Source organism: Protopterus annectens, chromosome 2.part0 (genome assembly GCF_019279795.1).
Source record: "Protopterus annectens isolate FY-2018-M chromosome 2.part0, PAN1.0, whole genome shotgun sequence".
Classification (NCBI taxonomy): domain Eukaryota; kingdom Metazoa; phylum Chordata; order Ceratodontiformes; family Protopteridae; genus Protopterus; species Protopterus annectens.
The window spans coordinates 1,750,190,119-1,750,214,784 of NC_056728.1; the positions used below are offsets into that span (position 1 = coordinate 1,750,190,119).

Here is a 24,666-nt window from a genome sequence, read left to right on the forward strand (position 1 = left end):
TGGAGAGCTCCACGCCTTTTGACTGACTACACCAAGCAGCTGGTCGGAAGGCACAGGCACCCAAGAGGTGGAGGATTGGGAACCAGCTGCCTCCAGGTACATTGAGTCATCTTTAGAAAGGGAAAGGGGTTTCCAGCCACCTCTCTGTTTAAGGATTTCCAGGATGTCTGAAAAAGAGACATCCTCAGAGGGGAACCGTGGGGACCCTCCTGAGTCCTCCAAGTCTGTGTCTGATATTAGGGACTCAGAGGTGTCCAAATGCTTCCTCTTACAAGTCCTCTTCCACAGGACCTCCTCAGAGGGGTACTCTGGGGAGGTTTGGGAAGGGGGGATCGGCTGAGGGAGGAGTCCTGGGGCATTGATTCCCTACGCTTTGGATGGGGGGATGGTGTGGAGGGAGACACTGGCCCCAAAGGGGACAGAGCAGCTGGAGCCAAGGGTGGAGCAGTCTGGGGGACAGCACACTCTTCATCACCTTGAAGGCACCATGATCCTGGTGCAAGAGAGTCTCTGGCGCTGAAGAGCTTGGAGACCTCCCCACACCAAGGGTGATGGCTTTGAGGCTGATGTGGGCACCAAACTCACCTGCACTGAAGCCCCAAGTGTGAGAGTAGGATCTGACAAGGGCTCGATCCCGCTCTCCCCACCCCCCAGATCCAATGAGGGAGTGTCGGCTCCCAGATCCCTTGATAGATGGTGGTATCGACAAGATCAGAGCAGATGTTGGAACTGAAAGGCTGATGGTTTTCAGATATGACGGTTCCACTACAATTACGTCCTTGCACTCTGGCTCCGGACTCAAGTGAGTCGAAGGAGGAATAGATGACAAAGTAGGTTAAGCAGTTGGCTCCACGCACATATGGGCTGGGCTCGATAAAATTAATCCTCAAACTAAAACGGATTCATTAGGGACTAACGAAAAGGAATAGTAGGCCTGGAAGGGAAAACGACAGCCTCAACAACAAACAGCCAAAAGGGGCACACAAGCACTTAAAGAATTTCATAACTATAAAGAGCTACTGTACAATAATGTCAAAATATTTTAACAAAATTAAGTAGAAAAAAACACAACTTAGCCTGCGCCAGTCGCAAAGCAATCCTGTAGCTTCAAGCGGCAAACGAGATCTGGATAACTCTCACTAGGCATGTTTGGATAGGGTCTAGCCTCAAGCCAGTGGAAGCTCTCGCGCTTTAGTATGTGGCCGAGTCGGAGCAGAGGATTGGTACTGAACCCAACCAGCAAGAATCAAGGTGAGATAGGGACAACATAACACTGTATGTTTGCCAGTGTCTTAAGTGATAATTTAATAAGGTTGTTTATACAAACAGTCTACAGCTCATTCCGTGAGATCCCAAAGTATTTCCATACAAGCTGAGGGATACATTATCTTTCTAGTTTTCCGAGTCTATCCCACAGCTTTTTCTCTGACTAGCATGCCTAGACACTTCCCAGATAAAGATGCCTGTGGGGTATCCTCACAAGATGCCCAAGCCACCTTAACTGACTCTGCTCAAAAAATGAGGAAACCCTTTGACCTTTAGTCAAAGTCTATGAGCTTAGGCAAAGACAAGAAGTAGATTAGCAGCCACTACAGAAGCAGTAGTTAAAAGTATCATGGGTCTTGCTCATAAGTAAAGGAAGAATGGATTAGAAGACTGGCCAGTGGATGGCTGTAGTTGTGGTAGTAATGCGGACAGTGTAACAGACTGCAGTGATGAAGCATGAGCTGAGTCAAAATAGGTATTTACGCCATCATCCTCTCCAAAACTCTTGAACTTTAGTAGTGATTGAGATGATGAAAAGTGGGGATACCAATGAATACTTCATTGTCTTTATTTAATTTAAAGTTTCTAATGAAGGATCAGTGATAGAACAAACCTGAAGTTTTTAACTGAGGCAATCAATATTTTTATTTTCAAACAATAATTACATTTTTACTGTAAAGTCACAAAAATATGCTAATTTTATAGCTGCATTAAAATATCACACACTGTCCACTGTGGTAAAATAACAGTAATTCAAGAAAAGTTAAGGAATCTAATGCTATGTCATATTTCAACCCTTACCCCTGTCTCACATTGCTTCTACCTAAAACAGCAACTAGTATAGAAACATGCATTACCTTTTTCTCTGCATCAATAACTTTGGATTTCTCAGCATTAAGTTTCTCTTCTCCATTCTTTAGCTGTTTGGCATTTTGAGTTTGTCTAACCACTTCCAGTTCTAGTTCTTTGAGACGTATTTTACTGTGCTCCAATTCTGCTTTTAAAGCTACAATATTTTGATCTTGTGCAGACAGCTTAGACTGGGATGAGTTCAGATCAGAATTTAGCTGAAAATCAAAAGGTGCACAGTATGAATATATATACACACACACACACACACACACACACACACACACACACACATCACAAATAGATATATAGATATAGATTTGCGAATGCTTGCAAACAGACATTTTTATGCATATGTCAGATCATACTATGATCTCTCTCATAGGCATACAATCTCAAAAATAAACAGTCCCACTGATCATTGCTATTTCAGTAGTTCATATTCAAAGTCTGAACCAAGCACAAAAACATTTATATTAAATAACTATAATCATACAGGCTAAGAATAGAAATAAACAGGCATTTTAAGGATAAACTACAAATAAATCTCCCTGCACCACTAGTAGGGTGGGTCTTGTTCATAAGCTATGATGTCCAGGGCAGAGAATTCTCATTGTGCCAAGTTTTAGGCAAATAAATATTATGAAATGACAAGTACAGAAACTACACTTATGGTAGGCTATTCCTACTAGAGATTGTAATATTAGCTCTGGTAGTCAGTAAATGGCATATGAAGCTTAAAACATTAATTAATCTAAGCACTTATCTTAACAACAGATATTCAATAGTGGAGCATTACAACAACAAATCATAAAAATAAAATGGGCATTAAAAAATTTTCCAGCAGTATCCATGTTAATCTTCAAGCCTGTGCTATGCCTTGATGATGCTGGTTTCACATTATACCATGACCCCCCATTAATATTCCAAAACGTGCACGCTGATTGGCCAGCGTGCACGTTGTAAATCGACTTATACTAATGGGAAAAGGTCCGGTCGCCCGGACTTTTTCCATTAGTATAAGTCTCTTTTAAAACACTGTCTCGCTATGTTAAAAGAGTTTAACATAGCGACACAGGTTTAAAAGTAACGGAGATCTCCGTTGCTTTTTTTAAAGCTGTCTCGCTATGTTAAACTCCTTTAACATAGCGACACAGTGTGTAAAAAGCAACGGAGATCTTGCTTTCTCCGTTCCTTTTTTTTTAAAACCTGTCGCTATGTTAAATGGGTTTAACATGGAGACAGTTTAAAATAAGCAACGGAGATCTCCGTTGCTTATTTTAAAGCTGTGTCGCTATGTTAAACCCATTTAACATAGCGAGACAGGTTTAAAAAACGGAGAAAGCAAGATCTCCATTGCTTTTACTGTTGCTATGTTAAATGGGTTTAACATAGCGAGACAGCTTTAAAATAAGCAATGAACATCTCCGTTGCTTATTTTAAAGCTGTCTCCCTATGTTAAACCCATTTAACATAGCGAAACAGTAAAAAGCAACGGAGATCTTGCTTTCTCCGTTGCTTTTGGCCACAGCTCTGATGTACTGCATAGGCATGCGCAGTACATCAGAACTGCCACGGATACCAGATAGCTGCGGAAGGGCAGCAAAGAGGCATTATACAATGCCATTATTTAAGAAAAATAATTATTTCTTTTACATAAGGTACATAAGTTAGTACTAGGCTGACTGCTCTTGCAAGCCATTTTAAGCCTAGCCAATTATCCCTTGTGAGACTCAAACCCTGCACCTTGTGTTTGTAAGGCAAACACCTTAACCATTAGGCCACCCTCCCAACCCAGTGTAATGTCATAGTATAATAGCAATAAACCACTTCTGGGTGTGGGTAATGCGGGATTTACCCACGGTTGTCTTTGTTTGGTCCCTCGGGACCAAACCACGCCAACCGTGGGTAAATCCCACATTACCCACACCCAGGCGTGGGTTATTGCTATATTACAGCATGTGAACAACTATATTGTCTTCCACCTCCTTAGTTTATCTAGTGAGAAATCGTCATCACCTTCTAGAAAAACAGCCTTATCAAAAGCCAAACCATAAATATAAGCTGCTGTAAAAGACTGTGAACTCTGGGGAAAGAAACACTGCCTAACACAACTACTTAAAAAAACATCCTTAGTAGTATACTGTAGGGAAGGAGGGTGGATCGCCTTAGTGCTTAAACATTTCTCTCTCAAAAACAAATCATTTGTGACATACTCACCTAACAGTTAATTACTGACTGTTCATGTCCTCCCTGTGATTAATAATTTATCCATTAAGCCCTTCAACTTATCAGTAACCACAGAGCACAGAGTTATTTTACATGTGCACACAGCTTGCTTGTGTTGCCTTCAGCTCTGGGGCATGTTTTACTAACAGACCATTACTAGTGAGATTTAACTAAACTGCACCACTAAATGCAGGGCATTTGGTTGTACAACTTAACAAATCAAACATTTAAGAACATTTAATTTGGCAAAGCAATCCTTTCTTTGCTCATTTACATATTTGTCTTACAGATTTAAGCTTTGTAACTGTTGCATTTCTAGATCCTTTTCCTATCACCAACAATGAGGTTATTTTCATACTTCAAGTGCTGGTAACTGCAAATGAGTTAAGAGGGTGGTCCAGCTCATTATACAACATACATAAAATACAGTTGTATAAGTAAACTTACCACAACAGATGTTTGAATGGTCACTGTTGCAATAACCTTAGTTATATGGGTTATGTCATGCCAAGGACATAACAGCCAGTCAGCTTCTAAAACTTCGGGGTACCTTCCATGCACCCAAACTGTCAAGCAGATCAAGCTGAGCTGACTAAAAGACAAGTCTGGAGACAAAGCCCATATAAACTTTCCTGCCAGCAGGGAAAGGGAGGCAGAGTGCTGAAAGGGCAATACTAGGAACAACAAAAAATAAATGTCCACACTCTGGCATGAAAAACACACCAAAAACAAGGGTGGGTGGGGGGAAGGAACAACTACTGCAGCAGTGAACATTCGAACATCTACTATTATGGTAAGTTCAACTTACACAACCGTACTATGCTCATTATACTGATCACTATGCAGTAGCCTTAGTTATATGGGTAGATTAGCTAATTACACTTGGGAGGTAGAAGTAGAAGACTCCAGGAGCCCCTGGAGAATTGTCCTAGCAAAGTGCTGCATCTGGACCTAGAGAAGGAATCAAGCTTATATTATAGGTTTATAGGTAGGTACTAGGCTATCTGCCCGAGGGCATTTATAAGCCTAGCCAGAGTGTGTCGGCTTTCGCCTCCCCATTTGATATTCAGTGTTAAACTCTTAGCCTAGAGGGGCTAAGTGTTAGTCACATATCTTTGAATTTATTACTGCTCAATATCTGAGTTGTTTGGCTTCTTCTACATACCTACAATCAACTGCATTACTAGCTGAGTTAAGTACAAACTTGTAGTGTTAAAGATTGTACTGCATTTTTTTATTTTTCTGTGTATTTAATTGTTTCATTCGTCTGTGTCTCTCGGTAGCTATTTTTCTATTAATTGTTTCATATAATACTGTGTGGTCTCTCCATCACTAGTTAGTTTCCCGCCTGCTGTCCCTGTTCTTGTTTTGGTATTAATCTTGGTGGCTTTGGAATTGCCTGCCCCTCCTGTAAATTTGTGTATGAACACTCCTCCTGGGTCTATCTTATTTGCTCAGAGTACAGTGAGATCATATTTTGACTTCAGACATGCCTACCAGTCCCATCTATCCCAGCTCTATTCCAGTCCAGTGTCACTAGCTCACTCTAATACAGAGAGAACATTTGTGAAGGGCAAGCCACTTAGGTCCTTAATTTTGAATTATCCTCTGTTTCTCCCTTTTCAAAAAAAAAAAAAAAAAACAATCTAAGCTTGTCTCCTGCCTTTCCTGTAACTAGTCTAGTCCAGATACAGATTTGCTGTAACCAGGACTGTTTGTAAGCTTCTGAGCCCCCCAAGCCTTTATGTGTTGGAGGGAAGCCTTCTAGCTTATCAGTGGGAGTGGTAAGCACTAGGTAGCCTACCCACCACAAGAGTGGTTTCTGGCCCAGAAATTGTAATTTATTGGCCGTTCGGCAGTTTCTCCATCACTTTCAACTTTCTGGTTTAAAAGCCCGCGTTTGCGCTTGTTGCCAACATTTCCTGTAACTAGTCTAGTCCAGATACAGATTTGCTATATCCAGGACTGTTTGTAAGCTTCTGAGCCCCCAAAGCTTTTTTGTGTTGGAGGGAAGCCTTCTAACTTATCAGTGGGAGTGGTAAGCACTAAGTAGCCTATCTACCACAAGATCCAGGTACAGATTCTTAGTTTTAGCACTTGAATTTGCTTATTCGTGCTCAGCACTTGTTCAGAACTTGTTAGCACTAAATAAGCTACACATTACTACAGCACTCAGCCTTCCTCTTTACCTAAAGGAAAACAGTGTTTGTAATTACTTTCCTCACTTGTTTAGAGAAAAACAGCTGTTATACTCACTTTCCTCACTTGTCTAGAGGAAAGTATTTTTTTATTCAGGCATGTCCAAGGGTCAGCTCCCAGTGTTCTCTCCTGTCTATCTGATGAATCTGGGAATCTTGGGGCAATGTAGCAATTGCCTCATGTACACAGACAACCCTCTCCTCCTACCACCAAACACTACAACCTGTGAGGGATGCACTTATCTAGCCAAAATGGAGGTAAAGCTCTCTCCAACCAAAACTGAACTTGACAGTCAAGAGGAGAAGGTAAACACTTGCACCACACCACACTCACAGTCCCAATAAACCTACACCACCAAAATCCACACATAGAAACACAAAAACATTTGTGGAGGCTCTCAATAATAATCTGCTCAAGCAACAGAGACAGCCAAAGCAGAAATGCAAGCAACCTCCACCTCCCTATATAACCCAAACGACACATAGCCCACAGACTCAGTGCACCACTGAACCACAGCCCAAAAGGAAAAACAATGCACCCAACACACCAGTGTGCCTGACTATAGAGTCACCTATGACTAATGTCCCACTCACCAGGGTAAACAAGGAGAAAGTTACTATCAGCTGCCTGTCGGGTGCCAGGATCCACCACATAACCCATGCACTCAGGTCACTACACAACAAGTACAAATATGACTCTGTCATTGTCCATGTTGGTGTGAATGACCTGAGACGTACCTCCCTGAACTACATAAAAAGAGACATGGAAGAGCTCTCCGATGTTGTTGCTTTACAAAAGTATGTACAGAGGACCACATAGCAGTTTCTAGAACACTTTTAGATTCCAACTCTTTCCAAAAAAAAGCCCTGGTAGAGTGGGCCTTTACCCTGCCTGGAATAGTTTTGTTAAGGTATGTATAACAAAAGGTAATAGCTTAAGACAACCATTTTGGGCAGATGTGGTAGTTCTAAAAAGAACTGTTTTGTTTGGTTCACCAAAGCTGTGTCTGTGCCTCCGGCTGGTCTTGCCGAAGCTGATACAGATTTCTGTCAGATCTGAGAAGGGCTGATTTGTGTTTTGAATGCCCGTTCAGGTGTTGGTGGTAGCTCTAATAAGGACTTTTTTGTTTTATTCTTCAATGTGTCTCCGGTTGCTCTTACCAGAGCTTTTACAGATCTCTGTGAGCTCTGAGAAGAGCTGTTTGGTGTACTGTGAGCTCTGAGAAGAGCTGTTTGGTGTAAGGTGCAGATCCATGTGAGCTCTGAAAAGAGCTGTTTTGTGTATGGACACAATGGGCTCAGGGAAGAGCTGCTGTTGTGTCCTTCAGTGTTCCGCGGTGGTGTCGATCTCCGTTGTCCTTCTTGAACAGATGTTCGGTTCTTTTGCTATTTGTGAGTCCTAAAAAGGACTATTTGTGCGCTCCCCAAGCGCTGGTCAGAATGACCTGAGAGCTGTTGCTGTGCTGCTTTTATGCTACTGTGGAGGGGGTGTGGTTGAGAGATGTCCAATGAGAAGTGACTAGTTGGGGGTGTGGCCCTAGTAGGCCTACAAGGTGAAGACGGACCTGGTTGGAAGCATCTCATTCCTCTTATTTAGTTCCTTTTTTATTATCCAGCTACTTGTTCATATGTGCCATTCCTAACATCTAGCAATGCGTTGGAGCCTTTTGCTTTATCACGATTATACCTATGTTTGAAAAAACTGTACTAAAACTTAAATTTAAATTTAACCAAAAAATAAAAAATAATAAAAATTAAAATTAAATTTAAATTGAAAATTAAAATTGAACTGTAAAACTCTGGGGTTAGTGACTATAGTTCTAAATTTAGACTTGCCATTACCATCTGTAAAGCATTGGAAGCAAGCTTGGTTCTGAGAAAGATTCTGAGATGTCCGCGCCGCTTAAAGGTAGCCTGTCTGCCGCTCCATCAGGGAGAGCGTACATTAGGTAGTAAAAAGTTAACTGTAGTTTGACACTGAAATTTTACCTTTTAAATTAAAGATTATTAAAAGTTGAGCTAACAATTGTAACTTTTGTGAGGGCTGATACATTAACTTACTGCAATTTTAGTTCTGCTTATAAACAATTAATGTTCAAAAAATGAATACATTATGCCTTATACCAGTGAGAAAACAGTGAGCGAAATAGATAACATATCTTACTAGGAGTCGATTAGTTGTAGTTAGCATGGTTAAGTGCCCTGAGGTCCAGGACTGGGGTGATGGTCTCCATGTAGTTGAGACCCGGAGGGTGCCTTGCTTCAAGTTGCATCTGCCAGATAAGTTCTTTTTTCTCTAATCTTGAATTGAAGTTCCCATCGAAAGGATCTTCTCCAGCTGTTCAGTATCAGGAACTTAAATCTTCGTGTGTCCTGTTTTTTTGTGTTGCTAGTCTGTCGGCATCTTGTGCCTGATGTCGTATAGGTGGTTGGCAATCCTGGTTTTGAGGGCATTGATGGTCTTGCCCACGAGAAGGCTTGACATTTGCAGCAGTTTGCTCTGTAGACATCTTCTGTGTTGCAACCTCTATGTAGACAACACCTTCTGTGTTGCAGCCTCTCTGTAGACAACACCTTCTGTGTTGCAGCCTTCTGTAGACAACACCTTCTGTGTTGCAGCCTCTCTGTAGACAACACCTTCTGTGTTGCAGCCTCTCTGTAGACTCTCTGGCATGAGGAAAGCCATCTGGGAAGTTGTATTCAAGCTTGCTCCCAGGAATATAATTTGTTGGCAGGGTACCAAGTGGGATTTCTTTTCATTTATGGTGAACCTCAGACAAGTCAGTACCCTTTGAACAAAGGCCAAATGATTCAAAAGAATGTCCTTGCTTTCTGCCAGAATTAGACAATCATCCAGGTATGGGTATATTTGAATATTTCTCTTATTTAGTTCCTTTTTTATTATCCAGCTACTTGTTCATATGTGCCATTCCTAACATCTAGCAATGCGTTGGAGCCTTTTGCTTTATCACGATTATACCTATGTTTGAAAAAACTGTACTAAAACTTAAATTTAAATTTAACCAAAAAATAAAAAATAATAAAAATTAAAATTAAATTTAAATTGAAAATTAAAATTGAACTGTAAAACTCTGGGGTTAGTGACTATAGTTCTAAATTTAGACTTGCCATTACCATCTGTAAAGCATTGGAAGCAAGCTTGGTTCTGAGAAAGATTCTGAGATGTCCGGCGCTTTCGGCGAAAGGTAGCCTGTCTGCCGCTCCATCAGGGAGAGCGTACATTAGGTAGTAAAAAGTTAACTGTAGTTTGACACTGAAATTTTACCTTTTAAATTAAAGATTATTAAAAGTTGAGCTAACAATTGTAACTTTTGTGAGGGCTGATACATTAACTTACTGCAATTTTAGTTCTGCTTATAAACAATTAATGTTCAAAAAATGAATACATTATGCCTTATACCAGTGAGAAAACAGTGAGCGAAATAGATAACATATCTTACTAGGAGTCGATTAGTTGTAGTTAGCATGGTTAAGTGCCCTGAGGTCCAGGACTGGGGTGATGGTCTCCATGTAGTTGAGACCCGGAGGGTGCCTTGCTTCAAGTTGCATCTGCCAGATAAGTTCTTTTTTCTCTAATCTTGAATTGAAGTTCCCATCGAAAGGGATCTTCTCCAGCTGTTCGAGTATCAGGAACTTAAATCTTTCGTGTCCTGTTTTTTTTGTTGCGTGTGTTGCTAGTCTGTCGGTATCTTGTGCCTGATGTCGTATAGGTGGTTGGCAATCCTGGTTTTGAGGGCATTGATGGTCTTGCCCACGTAGAAGGCTTGACATTTGCAGCAGTTTGCTCTGTAGACATCTTCTGTGTTGCAACCTCTATGTAGACAACACCTTCTGTGTTGCAGCCTCTCTGTAGACAACACCTTCTGTGTTGCAGCCTCTCTGTAGACAACACCTTCTGTGTTGCAGCCTCTCTGTAGACAACACCTTCTGTGTTGCAGCCTCTCTGTAGACAACACCTTCTGTGTTGCAGCCTCTCTGTAGACTCTCTGGCATGAGGAAAGCCATCTGGGAAGTTGTATTCAAGCTTGCTCCCAGGAATATAATTTGTTGGCAGGGTACCAAGTGGGATTTCTTTTCATTTATGGTGAACCTCAGACAAGTCAGTACCCTTTGAACAAAGGCCAAATGATTCAAAAGAATGTCCTTGCTTTCTGCCAGAATTAGACAATCATCCAGGTATGGGTATATTTGAATATTTCTTTGCCTGCAATATGCAATGACCGGCACTCGGCACTTTGTGAATACCCTGGGCGCAGTACATAAGCCAAAGGGCAATGCAGAGAACTGATAGTGCATGTAGCCTGCTTTGAAGCGTAGGTATCTTCTGCAAGACTCCCTGATAGGGATGTGCAGGTAAGCTTCTTTTAAGTCTAGTGTTGCCAACCATGCATCCTTGCCTAGCATAGGAAGCAGCTGGTGAAGAGTCAGCATTTTGAATTTTGGAATCACCAGAAAGGTGTTTAGAATGGAATGGTCCAGGATAAGACACCATGTATTGCCTTTTCTGGGTACCAGGAAAAGTCTCAAATGGAAACCTTGACCCTTTTCCTCTTCTGGTACCAACTGAATAGCTCCCATGTTTAAGAGAGACAGTACTTGATTTTGGCCTCTGCCCACTGATTTGGGGATAGATCTAGTCACCCGCTTGGTGTTGGTAATGTGTGGAAATGAAATCTGTATCCTTGGGACACTATATTTAAAACCCATTTGTTCTGGGTAATGAGTTTCCAGTTTTTGACCTGCAGACCAATCTTACCGCCTAAAGAAGCATTCAGTTGGGAAATGCTTGGAAGTTTTAAAAACAAGTCATTGAGACAGTTTTCCATAGGGGGAGTCTTGCTACTCCCAGGTTTGGGTGCGGAAACCCCCCACTGCCTAGTCTTGTGTGTCCCTTGGGACTGAAACCTGGGGTTTCTGCTGTGTCTGAGTTTAGCTTGAGAAGACCTGGAAGGGGCTGGAAAGGACCAATTTTTACAGGGCCAGTGCCTACTAAATCTAGGAGGCTGAATTTGTAATAAATCTTTAACAGTTTACATAGATTTAGCTTTATCTTCCATCTTTTTAAGAACTTCCTCAGCCTTGTTGCCGAACAGGCGGCCCTGATTTAAGGGAGCATCCAACAATTTAGCTTTAACATGAACAGGCAAACCTTGCTCCTTAAGCCAAGCATGCCTTCTGAGCACAGACCCAGTAACAGCAGCCCTGCAAGAGGCCTCTAATGAATCAAATCCACATTGAAAAGTATGCTTTCCAACCTGTTCAGCAGAATGCATTAAATCATGTAATTCTTTATTTTCAGCACAGTCAGGAATTAACATAATTTTCTGTTTAAGCAATCCAATAACATGTTGTTGATACTTTAACATATAAAACTGGCAGTTTAAAGCCCCCTAATGGCCAAGGTTGCAGAAGTGTAAACTTTCTTACCCCATCTATCCAGTGCCCTAGAGTCTCTATCAGAGGGGGTAGGGTTTTTAGCAGTAGAAGTCTTAATGCACTTGGGTCCCTGTGAAATAGTCTCTGGATCCAAAATAGGATTTTTAAAAAGGAACTTGTGAGAATCAGGAACCCTGTAAAATCTGTCCAGTTTTCTGGGAGCAGGAGGCAAAGAATCAGGGGCCAAATTAGATTCTGAAAAGGCATCATCAACAATGTTTAGTACAGGATGTATAGCTAAAGGCCTATGCTGAGGCAGGAGTAAGAAATCCCTAAGCCTCTTTTTTGAATCAGAAAAATCCTGGCTTTCCCAGTGGAAATTTCCCCTTAAAGTATGTAAGGTCTCACCAAAAGAAAAATCCTCTGGAGGGGAAGCAGAGGGAATAGAGTCATCTGCATCAGAATCCTCATAAGTAGATAAGGGCACATCCAGATCATCAGAAGAATCAGAAAAATCAGAATCCTGTTCAGAAGAATCATAAACAACTTCAGTCCTAGGTCTCTTAGAAGGGGGAAGTTGGCTTCCCCTGATTAGAGTTATAAGATCTTCAGCCATTCTTATCATTTGTTTTTTAGGCATAGAGGCCTGGGCATGCGGCCTGGGCATCGGTTTCTTAGACATGGTTCAAGATTTTGGCCTAAGTGAAGAAGGAGGCATCGGTTTAATATGCAAGTCCGTATGCCTGAATACACCCTCAGAAGCTGGTACCTGCACAGTGGCTCCGGACCCATCCAAGGTAGAGACATCCGCAGGTTCCACAGTTGAAGTATCTCATGGAGTACCGTACTCCGAATGGATCTCAGAAGAGGCCTGGGAGTCAGAAGTAGCAGGTATCAGGGGCTGCAAAAGTGCCTCACTGAGTACCGGCGAACTGGCGACTGGCTTAGGAGAAGTGTTGTCGGCAACTCTGGACCTCGGCGGCCTGTCTCTGTCTTTGTCTTTGCGTTTTTTCAAAATCCCAGTAGTCGGATGGCTAACCAATGACATTTCTGGATAATTAAACCGAGAACCGAAATATTTAGGAGCGAAAATATACCGATGATGGATAGTGCGCCGATTAAATAAAGCACAAAACCGACAGCAAGGTATGTCATGGTCAGGGCCTAGACAAGGAATACAGTCATCATCATCATCATCTTCTTTCGGCTGTTCCCGTTAGGGGTTGCCACAGCGGATCACCTGTTTCCATTTCTTCCTGTCCTCTGCATCTTGCACTGTCACACCAACCACCTGCATGTCCTCTCTTACCAATCCATAAACCTTATCTTAGGCCTTCCTCTTTTCCTGTTACCCGGTAGCTTCATCCTTAGCATCTTTTCTCAATATACTCAGCATCCATCCTCAGCACATGTCCAAACCAACGTAATCTTGCCTCTCTGGCTTTGTCTCCAAACCTTCCAACCTGGGCTGACCCTCTAATATACTTATTCCTAATCCTGTCCAACCTCAACACACCCAGTGCAAATCTTAACATCTTTAACTCTGCCACATCCAGCTCAAACTCCTGCCTTTTTGTCAATGCCACTGTCTCCAACCCATATAACATAGTTGGTCACTACCCTCTTGTAGACCTTCCCTTTCACTCGTACAGGTACTCGTCTGTCACAAATCACTCCTGACACTCTTCTCCACCCACTCCATCCTGCCTGTATTCACTTCTTCACCTCTCTTCCACACTCACCGCTACTCTGAACTATTGACCCCAAGTATTTAAAGTCATCCACCTTCACCACCTCTACTCCTTGCACCCTCACCATTCCTCTATCCTCCTTCTCATTCACACACATGTATTCTGTCTTAGTCCTGCTGACCTTCATTCCTCTTCTCTCTAGAGCATATAGAGCATATCTCCATCTCTCCAGGGTCTCCTCCACCTGTTCTCTACTCTCACTACAGATCACAATGTCATCTGCAAGCATCATAGTCCACGGGGACTCCTGTCTGATCTCGTCTGTCAACCTGTCCATCACCATTGCAAATAAGAAAGGGCTCAGACCTGATCCTTGATGTAACCCCACCTCCAACTTAAACCCATCTGTCACTCCCACTGCAGACCTCACCGCTGTCACACTACCCTCGTACATATCCTGTACCACTCTTACATACTTCTCTGATACTCCTGACTTCCTCATACAATACCACAACTCCTCTCTAGGCACCTTGTCATATGCTTTCTCTAAGTCTACAAAAACGCAATGCAACTCCTTCTGACATTCTTTGTTCTTCTCCATCAACACTCTCAGAGCAAACATTGCATCTGTAGTGCTCTTTCCAGGCATGAAACCATACTGCTGATCACTAATCATCACGTCCCTTCTTAGCCTAGCTTCCACTACTCTTTCCCATAACTTCATGCTGTGACTGATCAATTTCATCCTTCTGTAGTTACTACAGCTCTGCACGCATCACCCTTATTCTTAAAAATCGGTACCAAAACACTTTCTCTCTAGAGCATATAGAGCATATCTCCATCTCTCCAGGGTCTCCTCCACCTGTTCTCTACTCTCACTACAGATCACAATGTCATCTGCAAGCATCATAGTCCACGGGGACTCCTGTCTGATCTCATCTGTCAACCTGTCCATCACCATTGCAAATAAGAAAGGGCTCAGACCTGATCCTTGATGTAACCCCACCTCCAACTTAAACCCATCCGTCACTCCCACTGCAGACCTCACTGCTGTCACACTACCCTCGTACATATCCTGTACCACTCTTACATACTTCTCTGATACTCCTGACTTCCTCATACAATACCACAACTCCTCTCTAGGCACCTTGTCATATGCTTTCTCTAAGTCTACAAAAACGCAATGCAACTCCTTCTGACATTCTTTGTTCTTCTCCATCAACACTCTCAGAGCAAACATTGCATCTGTAGTGCTCTTTCCAGGCATGAAACCATACTGCTGATCACTAATCATCCCGTCCCTTCTTAGCCTAGCTTCCACTACTCTTTCCCATAACTTCATGCTGTGACTGATCAATTTCATCCTTCTGTAGTTACTACAGCTCTGCACGCATCACCCTTATTCTTAAAAATCGGTACCAAAACACTTTCTCCATTCCTCAGGCATCTTCTCACCTTCTAATATTTCATTAAACAATCGGGTTAAAAACTCCACTGCCATTTCACCTAAACACCTCCATGCTTCCACAGGTATGTCATCTGGGCCAACAGCCTTTCCATTCTTCATTCTCTTCATAGCTAGCTATCCTTACTTCCTCCTTGCTAATCCATTGTACTTCATGATTCACTATCTCTAAATCATCCAACCTTCTCTCCCTCTCATTCTCTTCATTCATCAACCCCTCAAAGTACTCTTTCCATCTCCTCAACACACTCTCCTCGCTTGTGAGTATGTTTCCCTCATTATCCTTTATCACCTTTACCTGCTGCACATCATAGCTCGGTCCCTCTGTCTAGCAAGGAATACAGCATGAATCAAAATCTTTATGAGGTATTTGCTTTCCACAAGTAATGCAATTATTAACTTTTACTGACATCAGTAAGGAGCAAGAAAAAATTTCCCCAATGGGGTACTTAGCTTTAGTTGAAGACTTCAGTTCTGAAACTCGAAAACAAAAATTTTAGGAGTCGGCCAACTGTCACTTGCGAACTGCTTCTGCTTCAGTCATCGCACGGCAAGAAAGACTGATGTAATGGTGTCGGCTGCATGTTTTATACCCCTGATGACCTGACATCATGGAAGAAGGCACAGCAACCGACGCAGGATCCAAGACTTTGTTAATCAGGCCAGCTACTGCAAGCAGATAATCCAAATGTAATGACTGCAACAGTGAAGCACGAAGAACATCAGCGAGATTCATAGTTTGGCTTAAAGTACACTTCGATACCACATTAGGAATAAAAGAAGGATTAGTTTTCAAAGAAACCCTGACCCTATGAAAAATGAGGTAGGACTGACTCACCATAAGAGCTTGCAACAGAGATACCATTCTTGCAGAGGTCAGAGTAATCAGTGAAAGAATCTCCAGTCAGCCAGATTAGCTGTTTCTAATGGAGTAAGTGTTAGCTTCTTTAACACAAAATTAAGATCCCAAGGAGAGGACACTGTTTTTCTTGGAGACTTCTTACGCAAAACCACTTTCAAGACCCTTTTGACATGAGACTGCACTGGAGGAAGAGGATCTATGGGCAGACATGCTGAAATGGCTGATAAAAGAACCCTGATGGAGGAATAACAAAGGCCATAGTATAGTAACTCACACAAATACTGTAAAATCAGAGAAAACTAGCTCTGAATGGATGCTGGGTATATGTTGCTGGCACTAACTAGAAATTATTTTCCATTTACTAATGCAGACCAAAACCAGTGGGCTATAGCTGACCAGGTTTGCAGATGACTGCAAGCTGAGCGTTGCCATCAGTTCCCCTAATGATGTGGACATCCTCCAAGAGGGTCTCACCCAAACATATGATTGGTGCCAAGAAACACGGCCTCAAACTGAATGCCAAAAGATACATCATCTTTGGGATGAGTGACATCCCCACAAATTATCACATTAATAACACAGTCCTAAGCACGCAATCAGTCGTGAGGGACTTGGGCATCCAGGTTGATAGCAAACTGACTTTTGTCCACCATATTGTCTCGATTGTACAGAAGGTTTCTACATGGCCCACCTCATTAGTAAGGGTATCTCATCCAGGGACAAGGTGATCATAACATCCCTGTATCTTTCCTTATAAGACCCATTATTGAGTACAATGCCCCTTTCGGCATGTACCTCACAAAGCTCATGCCGTAGCTGGACATACCACAGAGATTCCTCACCAAGAGAATCCTCGGCCTCAGACATCTACCCTACACTTATAGGCTAAAGGCCCTGTCCCTCTATTCAGTCTCTTACAGACTCCTCAGAGGTGACCTCTGTCTGTCATACAAAGCAATCTCAGACACCACCTTGATAGGACTGCTGCATATCCACAAGTCTAGCTCCACTCAAGTAACCCACAAGTGCGACCTCAACCTGGTCTGTGACATCAATACGACTTGTTGGTGGGACAGATTTGTGTCCCAGAGACTCCTCTTCTTTGGAATAGACTCCAGCTCCACGTCAAGCAGACTACCTCATTAACACTTTTTAAGAGTAACCTGGATAACTGGATGGGGAACAGACAATACACCCTCTGGGATTCCACTTGTTTCCCTACTAGACAGGGGAATCATGTGCTGACTTGTCAGAACATTGGCTAAATTCTTGGCTAGGCTTGTAAGGGCCTTGGCATCAATAGCCTAGTAACTTCCGATGATCCTAATGAATGATTTTCTAGTAGCAGGGCTTTCTTGCCTCCATTTGTACCTGCTGCACGGTCTCAGTAAAAAGGTGACTGAAAGGAATTAAGACTGTATCATCCAGGCAGTCAACTGAAGATGACTGATGTTGGGGGTGCATCAAACAGCACTTTTCTTCTGTGAGTAGATCCAGTGAGTGAGGAAGTTTGTGGTAATTGCCCCTAGCCATTTCCAAAAGAAGGGAGAACATTTGCCTTGGCCAGAAGGGAGTCACCACAATAATCTTGGGGGAACTCCTTCTGAATCTTCAGAACTACCTTGGATATTGGTGGAAAAGCATACAGAAACATTCCTGTCCAAGGAAAAAAAGAAAAGGCAACTGCATTTCAGGCCTTCTTGGATGGAGTCCTGCAACAGATTCTTGCCAGTTGATTGTTCAGACAGGAGGAACTCCTTGATATTTATATGCTTGCACCTACCCTTGGTGTCCCAGACCCCCTGCACATCTATTCCTCCTGAAACTACTTGATAAATAAAGTCAGAAGCATCAGTGGTGAGTCATTGCTTTGCAGCAGACAGGAAAAGGGGGGACCTGGATTTAAGGATATGTGTTGTCTCCACCAAAAGATTTATTTTCTAATAAACTCCAACACTGGGAATTGAAAAGATAAAGGGTGCTGATGCTGAGACTAATTTCAGACACCACTCTATCTTTCTCATGTGGAGTCTTGCCAGGGGGTCATAAGTATCACAGATGCCATGAAACTCAAATCCTGAGATATTACCTTGCATTGACCAAGTTTGTGTGGAAAACCTTAGAAATAAATCTAAATAAAGATCTATTTTCCCTGTGTAAGAAAATCTCTTTGAACTGAGGTGTCCAGTTGACAGTCCAGGAGTACAATCCTGTGTGAAGGAGACAAGAAAGACTTTTCAAAAGGGCCTCAAGATGGCTGTACACTGATCAACAGATTAGCTATAGTTCTCCCAGTGTGAAAACAGAAACTGAGAAACAACAGCTAGTGATATTGTCAGCTCAAGTAAAATTTCAGTTACTAGCTAGTAAATTCACTCTCAAGCTCTTCCCTTTCCCATAATGCTCCAGCCCCCTAACATACCTTACGTCTTGTTTGCTGCCCCTTGCATCTGTAGAGCATTGTATATGAAAAAAAAATATTATGGTGAATACATGACTTCTTTATCTGATGTTGTCAGTTCTTATTTGTTCCTTAACTCTTGGGACAGAGTCCCCTACTATGTAAAATCCCAGGAGGACTCTAAGAAAGGATATTCCTGAGTACCACTGAGTCTCAGGCTGCTGTTCCCCTATAGATCAGATCCAATTGTAATGAGCAATAAAGATATGAGGATTAGCCCAGGTTGCAGCTGCATAATCATCCAATGAAGATCTAGATAAAAAGTCTGAGGAAATCGCCATAGATCTGGTGGCATGTGCCTTTGATAGTTTAGGTAAAGGTATGCCCAATTTATTATAAACAAAGGTAATAGAATCAGTTAACCATTTGGCTAAAGTCACTTTAGAAACTGATTTGCCTAATTTTGAATCTGAAAGAGAGAGAAATAATTGCTGATTTCCTGAAATTTTTGGTTCTGTATAACTAAAACAATAACTGTCTGTGAACATCCAACAGAACTAACAATAGATTCTACTTTATTTGAGAAATATGGAAGGAAGCCAGGAAGGTTGATAGTTTGATTAATATTGGACTCTGACACCACGTTAGGAAGAATTAGTTTGTAAAGATACTCTATCCTTATGAAAAATCAAATAAGGAGGTTTAGAAGACAGACAGTAATTCTGACACTTGCCTGGCAGAGATGGCGGCTACTAAAAATATAGTTTTCTAGGTTAGAAATTTTAGCTAATTTTTAGCTGAATGTTCAGATGGAGACTGAGTTAAAGTTTGTAAAACTATGTTCAAATCTCAAGGAGGAGGAAGATTCTTCAACTGGAAGTTTAAGTAGAAAAGCTCTTTTTAGAAAGGCTCTGCAAAGTTTGTAGGACGCCAGAGATGAGTTATTTACTCCTACATGATAATTGGAAATGCCAGCCAATTGTACTTTTATAGCAGAAAAGCTAGCTTCATCACTGAAAATTAGGGTTAAAAATTCCAGAACTTTAGGAAAAGGAACTGAAAAGGGATCTAAACCGTTTTGCTCCACCCAAATGACAAATCTTTTCCAATTGCTTTTGTAAAGTTTCCTAGTGGAAGCTTTGTGAGATAATAAAAGAATGTAAAGGACAGGGAAGAAGAGCCTCGGCTGTCTGTGATCAATGGAATTGGAGAAACCATGTAGTCAACTTCAGGCCTAGAACATCAGGACGAATCATGTCTATCTGGTGACATAGTAGGTCTGGGGTTGGATTCAAAGTCCATGGAGAGCGAGGCGATGAAGACAAAGAAAGGAAAACCAAAATTGACGAGGCCAGTAAGGAGCAGTAAGGATTACTGTGCTCTTTGATAGAGATGCTTTCTGAAGAAATTTGGGGATGAGGGGTAACAGGAGATAGGCATAAAGGAGACCGGTGGGCCACTCATGAAGTAGAGTGTCTCTCGGTGACTCCCCAAGTGGGGGGATAAGGGCAAAGAACCTGCTGCACTTGTTGTTGAGAGGAGATGTGAAGAGGATGCAGCATGGTTGGCCCCACTGAGCAAATATCTTTTCTGCCACTTTCATGTTGAGAGACCACTCATGACACTTCAGAATAGACCTGCTCAATTTGTCTGCAATCATGTTGGTTTTCCCTAGAATGTGCATTGCTATGAGAAACGGAATGGATGAGATCGCCCATTGCCATACTCGCATAGCTTCTCAACACAGAGGGGTAAGATTTAGTTCCCTCTTACTTGTTAATGTACCAGATCACTGACATACTGTCCATCTGAATCGCAATAGTACCACAGGGAAGAGTGTCTTGGAAAGCCGCAACACCAGGAGAACAGCTCGCATTTCCAGAACACTGATATGCGTATTGGCCTCTTTGGGGGAAACCATGTGCCTTAGACTGTTTTTCCCCAAGAAATTACCCCCCCCCCACCCGATCTGGGAAGCATCCATGGTCACTATGGCCTTGAGCATAAAGAGAAAAACTTCTGTTATCTGACCAGAGTAAATCCACCACAGAAGCTAATTCTTATAAGCCAGTGTTATCTTGATCTGGTTGGATAAAGGCTGGTGAAAAATGGACCACTGGGTACCTTGTTAGTGGTACCAAAATGACTGCAGGAGACATTGACCCAGAAGCTTGAAAGATCAATTGAGCTGAAAGAGAGGAACTTTGAAATGATCTTTTTACCTGGAATTGAATGGTCTGAATACATGATATATGGAGACAGGCTGTCATAGATACTGTACTGAACAAGGCTTTGATAAACTCCAATGTCTGAGTTCGTTTGAGTTGAGATTTCTTGTGATTGATGATAACTCCCAGATGAGAGCATAACTGGAGTACATAATCTTGTGCTTTCATCAGGTGATACCTGGTCAGAAAGGTTATCAGCCAGTCGTCCAAATATGGAAACACCTGGAATCCCTCCTGCCTCAAGTGAGATGATACTACTACCATGCACTTAGTGAACACCCTGGAGGCTGTGGTGAGACCAAAGGGCAGTGCTCTGATTTGGTAATGACTGGCTTCCTGCTGAAAGTGTAGAAATCTCCTGAATCATTTGTTAATTTTGATATGATAGCATGCATCCTGAAGACCTACTGAGCGCATCCAGTTGTCCTTGTGCAGAAAAGGTAGAATGGACTGAACTGTGACCATCTGGAACCCTGTGCATTGAACTGACTTGTTTAGATTGCTGAGATCTAAAATTGGTCTCCAGTCCCCTGTTTTCGTTGGCACTAAAAAGAATCTAGAGTAAGTTCTGGACTCTTTCTGGTCGGTAGGACTTCTTGGATGACTCTTTTTTTTTCTAGCAGCTTGTTTATTTATAGTGTTGCTGCTTCCCTCTGATTGGGTGGAACATCAGGGATTTTGTTTACGGTTAAAGGGGGTGGTAGGGAAAAGGGGATTATATAACCTCTGGAAACAATCCTCTGCACCCACAAATCTTTTGTAATCTGTATCCAGGCCTTCTTGTGCAGGGATAAACAACCACTGACTGCCTCTCAAGATGGACAGTTGGGCCTCCTTTTAGGAGCACTGGCAGGATCTGTCAGAGAAAGCATCTTTAGATCCCTGACTCTGTGGACCACCTCTGCCATGTGGACAACATCTTCCATTATAGTTCCCCCCTCTGCCCCTGGGGGAACTTTCTCCATGTGGCTCTTGGAAAGGACCCTGAGATGTTCTGAACCACATTTTTCATCCTCCTCATTGGTTCCTAGAGAAGGTCAATTGAGGGTCAAAAAATGTACACCCATAGCAGACAGGGTTTTACCTTCCTGTCACACTTTGAGAGTTTGTCTTTAACTTTGGGGTCAAATAAGACACTTCTGTCAAAGGAAGCACCAATGAAGGAAGTTATGAAGGGTTCCGCAAAGTCAAACAAGTGCATCCAGACATGCCTCCTGATGGAAATGCCTGAACCTGCCACCCAAGAGGTACCTTCTGCTGCATGGGAGATAAGCCTCATGGACGAATTGGAGATGGATTGAAAGGTAGCCAACTGTGAGACAACAGTACTCTCTGCCTCAGAGGATAGAAATGGTTCCCACAAGGGATTTGGTAAGTTCCTTAATCACATCCATCTGGAGTCTTGCAAAGTGTGCCAAACAGTTCGGTGACTGAACATCTAAGGTCTCCAATGCATAAACACAATTCCTAACTATGTCCAGTGCCCTAAACTCCCTGTTATGGGGGTGGACAAAGGAACTTTGTTCCACTACTTCCTTTTCTGTGGCCGCTGCTATGAAAGAAATAAACTTTCAAGACCAGAAAAACAAACTAGCGAAAACCACCGCTAATTCAAAAGCCAAGAACTCGACTCAGGCCAGTCCAAACGTAAAAAACATGAAAAACTATTTTATTAAGCCACTATAAAAGCTTTTCGTTAGTACCTTGCACTAACTTCTTCAGCCAAGCAAAACATTCACACCATTACAAGTGAGCTTAAATACCAACATTGAAACACTTAACCACGCCGCTGCTATGACCAAGGCATCAACTGGTACTTCCTTGCTTCAAAAGATTTATCCTTAGGTGCTGCCAGGATCCTATCTGATCTCTAGAGGATGGGTTCAATGGTATCAGATTCCTTCCACACCCATTCTGAGACCAAACCAATTGAGTATATCAGCTGCAGTAACCCAAAAGGTAGACAGGCCAAAAGCCTCCAGGAATACTGACTAATCTTGGGAAGGGCTGTCAGGAGACCAACCACCCCTTCACTTTAATAGTTCCAGAATGTCTCCAAATGAGACATCCTTGGGTGGTGATCTTGGGAACTCTTTCCCTTCATCAAAGTTGGTATCTTTTGTGACAGACTCTTGTGAAGAGTCCAGGTGTCACTTTTTGCACTTTTTCTTCCTGAACCTTCTTCAATGTGATGCTCCAGAAAACTGTCAGAAGAAATTATTCTACTGTGATGGGCATTTTGGTGACTAACTTCGGCTGGCTGCTCCAGTGGTACACAGTTGGTTGATGTTCTAGATGCACAAACAATGGGGGTAGGGTAGCAGGAGCTGACGTAGGAGGATACGTCCAAACTCTAGGAACAGAGAAAGCTCTTGAATGCAGAATGCCTTGGAAAAAAGGAGACAGATGGCTCTGAGAAGACATGCTCACAGGCTGTAAGCTCCCTCTGCCCCAAACGTTGACCACTCAAAGATGAGAGAGAACAGAGCTATCTAACACAGAGGCTTCAAGGGGGAAAAGATGGCTCCAACACCCCGGATCAAGCACCAGTGCTATGGCTCTGGGAGTTGCCCAGCTCTGAAGTGCTCAGCACTGGTCCATTCAGAGATGCCATCACAGTCAAAGATACCAGCATCTTCAGATATGATGAGAATGACTCTGGAACCTTTGGATCCGATGTCTCAAACCTGTAGTCAGACTGGAGAAGAAGCCAATGGGGGGGTAGTACTAATAAGGGTCTCTGGACCTGATGGAGTCAGAACAGGAAGGACCCCCATTTGAATTTGCGTTGAGAGGAATTTCCTCATCATCCTGTTCACATCGACCTCAGCTAGCCTTTTGGAAGAATGTACCGAAAATGCTGTCGAAGACGTTCTGGAATTGTGATGCCTCGGAAACTGCTCCGAGAATGGGGAAGGAAGTCTAGATGAAACTGGATCCAAAGCCAACAGCAGTGATCAGATCAAAGGAGATTTTTATGTTCTAGTCTTTTGATCCAAATGGGTTGAATCTGAAGTCTTTGATAATTTTGAAGGAGGCTCGAAACCCAGAGCCGAGGAAGTGGCTGGGTCCAGAGAATGCTTCCCAGAGTCCTTTTTATCGGGTTTCTTGAGGGGGTTGAATCCCAGATGTTGACACATATTTTCAGGGGAGAAAACTTCTAAATATTAATTTGTTTTTCTTGTCTATAAGGGCTCTAGGATTAAAGGCCTTACACATATCACAACTGGAGTCCAGCTGCGTTGAATCTAAATATATGCATTTGGAATGCACATCATACAAAGATATCTTGTGGCCACAGGCTGTACATTTCTCTTAACCAGAAGGTTTCTCAAACATTATTTTAAACAGGACAACTATAAATTCTAAGAGAAAAAGATTTTCCTTTTATAACAAAAAATAAATAAATAACAGATAAAAAGGAGATAATAAAGGGAAAGGAATACCAACCAATGGCAAAAATAAGAAATACCAGTGATAGTAATTAAGAGTACACAAGTAAGAAAAAAATTACTGGAAAGGGAAACCATAAAAAGATGAAGGCACTATCAAAGATACAGTATACAAAGTTATAGGGATACAATAAATACTAACTCAAAACCAAAAGCACTAAACTCAAGAGCAAAGCAGTGTCCACATCCGTTCGACAAGTCAGCAAACGAGACATGAGGTATGTTAGGAGACTAGAGCATTATGGGAAAGGAAGGAGCTCAAGAGTCTCAGTAATCCATGAGCTGGTAGAAGTGGCAGAGTCGGATCTGAGGTTTGCATCTGAACCCAAGAGTTGAGGAACAAATGAAAACTGACAGCATCAGATGAGATGTTTCAAAAAATGGTAGAATTAGAGGACAGAGTACATAGGGAAAATCTGCGATTTTCTGCTGTACTACAGAAAAAAGAAGGAACAGACTGCATTAATTTTATGAAGGCACAAATAAACAAATGGACTGTTATTCCACAGCAGGAAATGTTAAATGAAAGTGCACACCATGTGTATGCTCCAAATCTGGTGATGAGAAAGCAGCCATGACCTCTAATAGTAAAGATGCAATCCTACCAGCAGAAAAAAAGAAGTTATGT

At 42.3% G+C, this 24,666-nt stretch overlaps 1 protein-coding gene across 1 annotated transcript in view; it reads right to left on the minus strand.

Moving 5' to 3' along the window:
- The window catches only part of CCDC30 (coiled-coil domain containing 30), a 2,524,512-nt gene that overhangs the window by 579,856 nt on the left and 1,919,990 nt on the right, over window positions 1-24,666 (minus strand). The window contains exon 20 of the mRNA XM_044060442.1: window positions 2,124-2,333. Within this exon, the coding sequence (XP_043916377.1) occupies window positions 2,124-2,333 (210 nt within the window). The remainder of the gene's footprint in view (window positions 1-2,123; window positions 2,334-24,666) is intronic.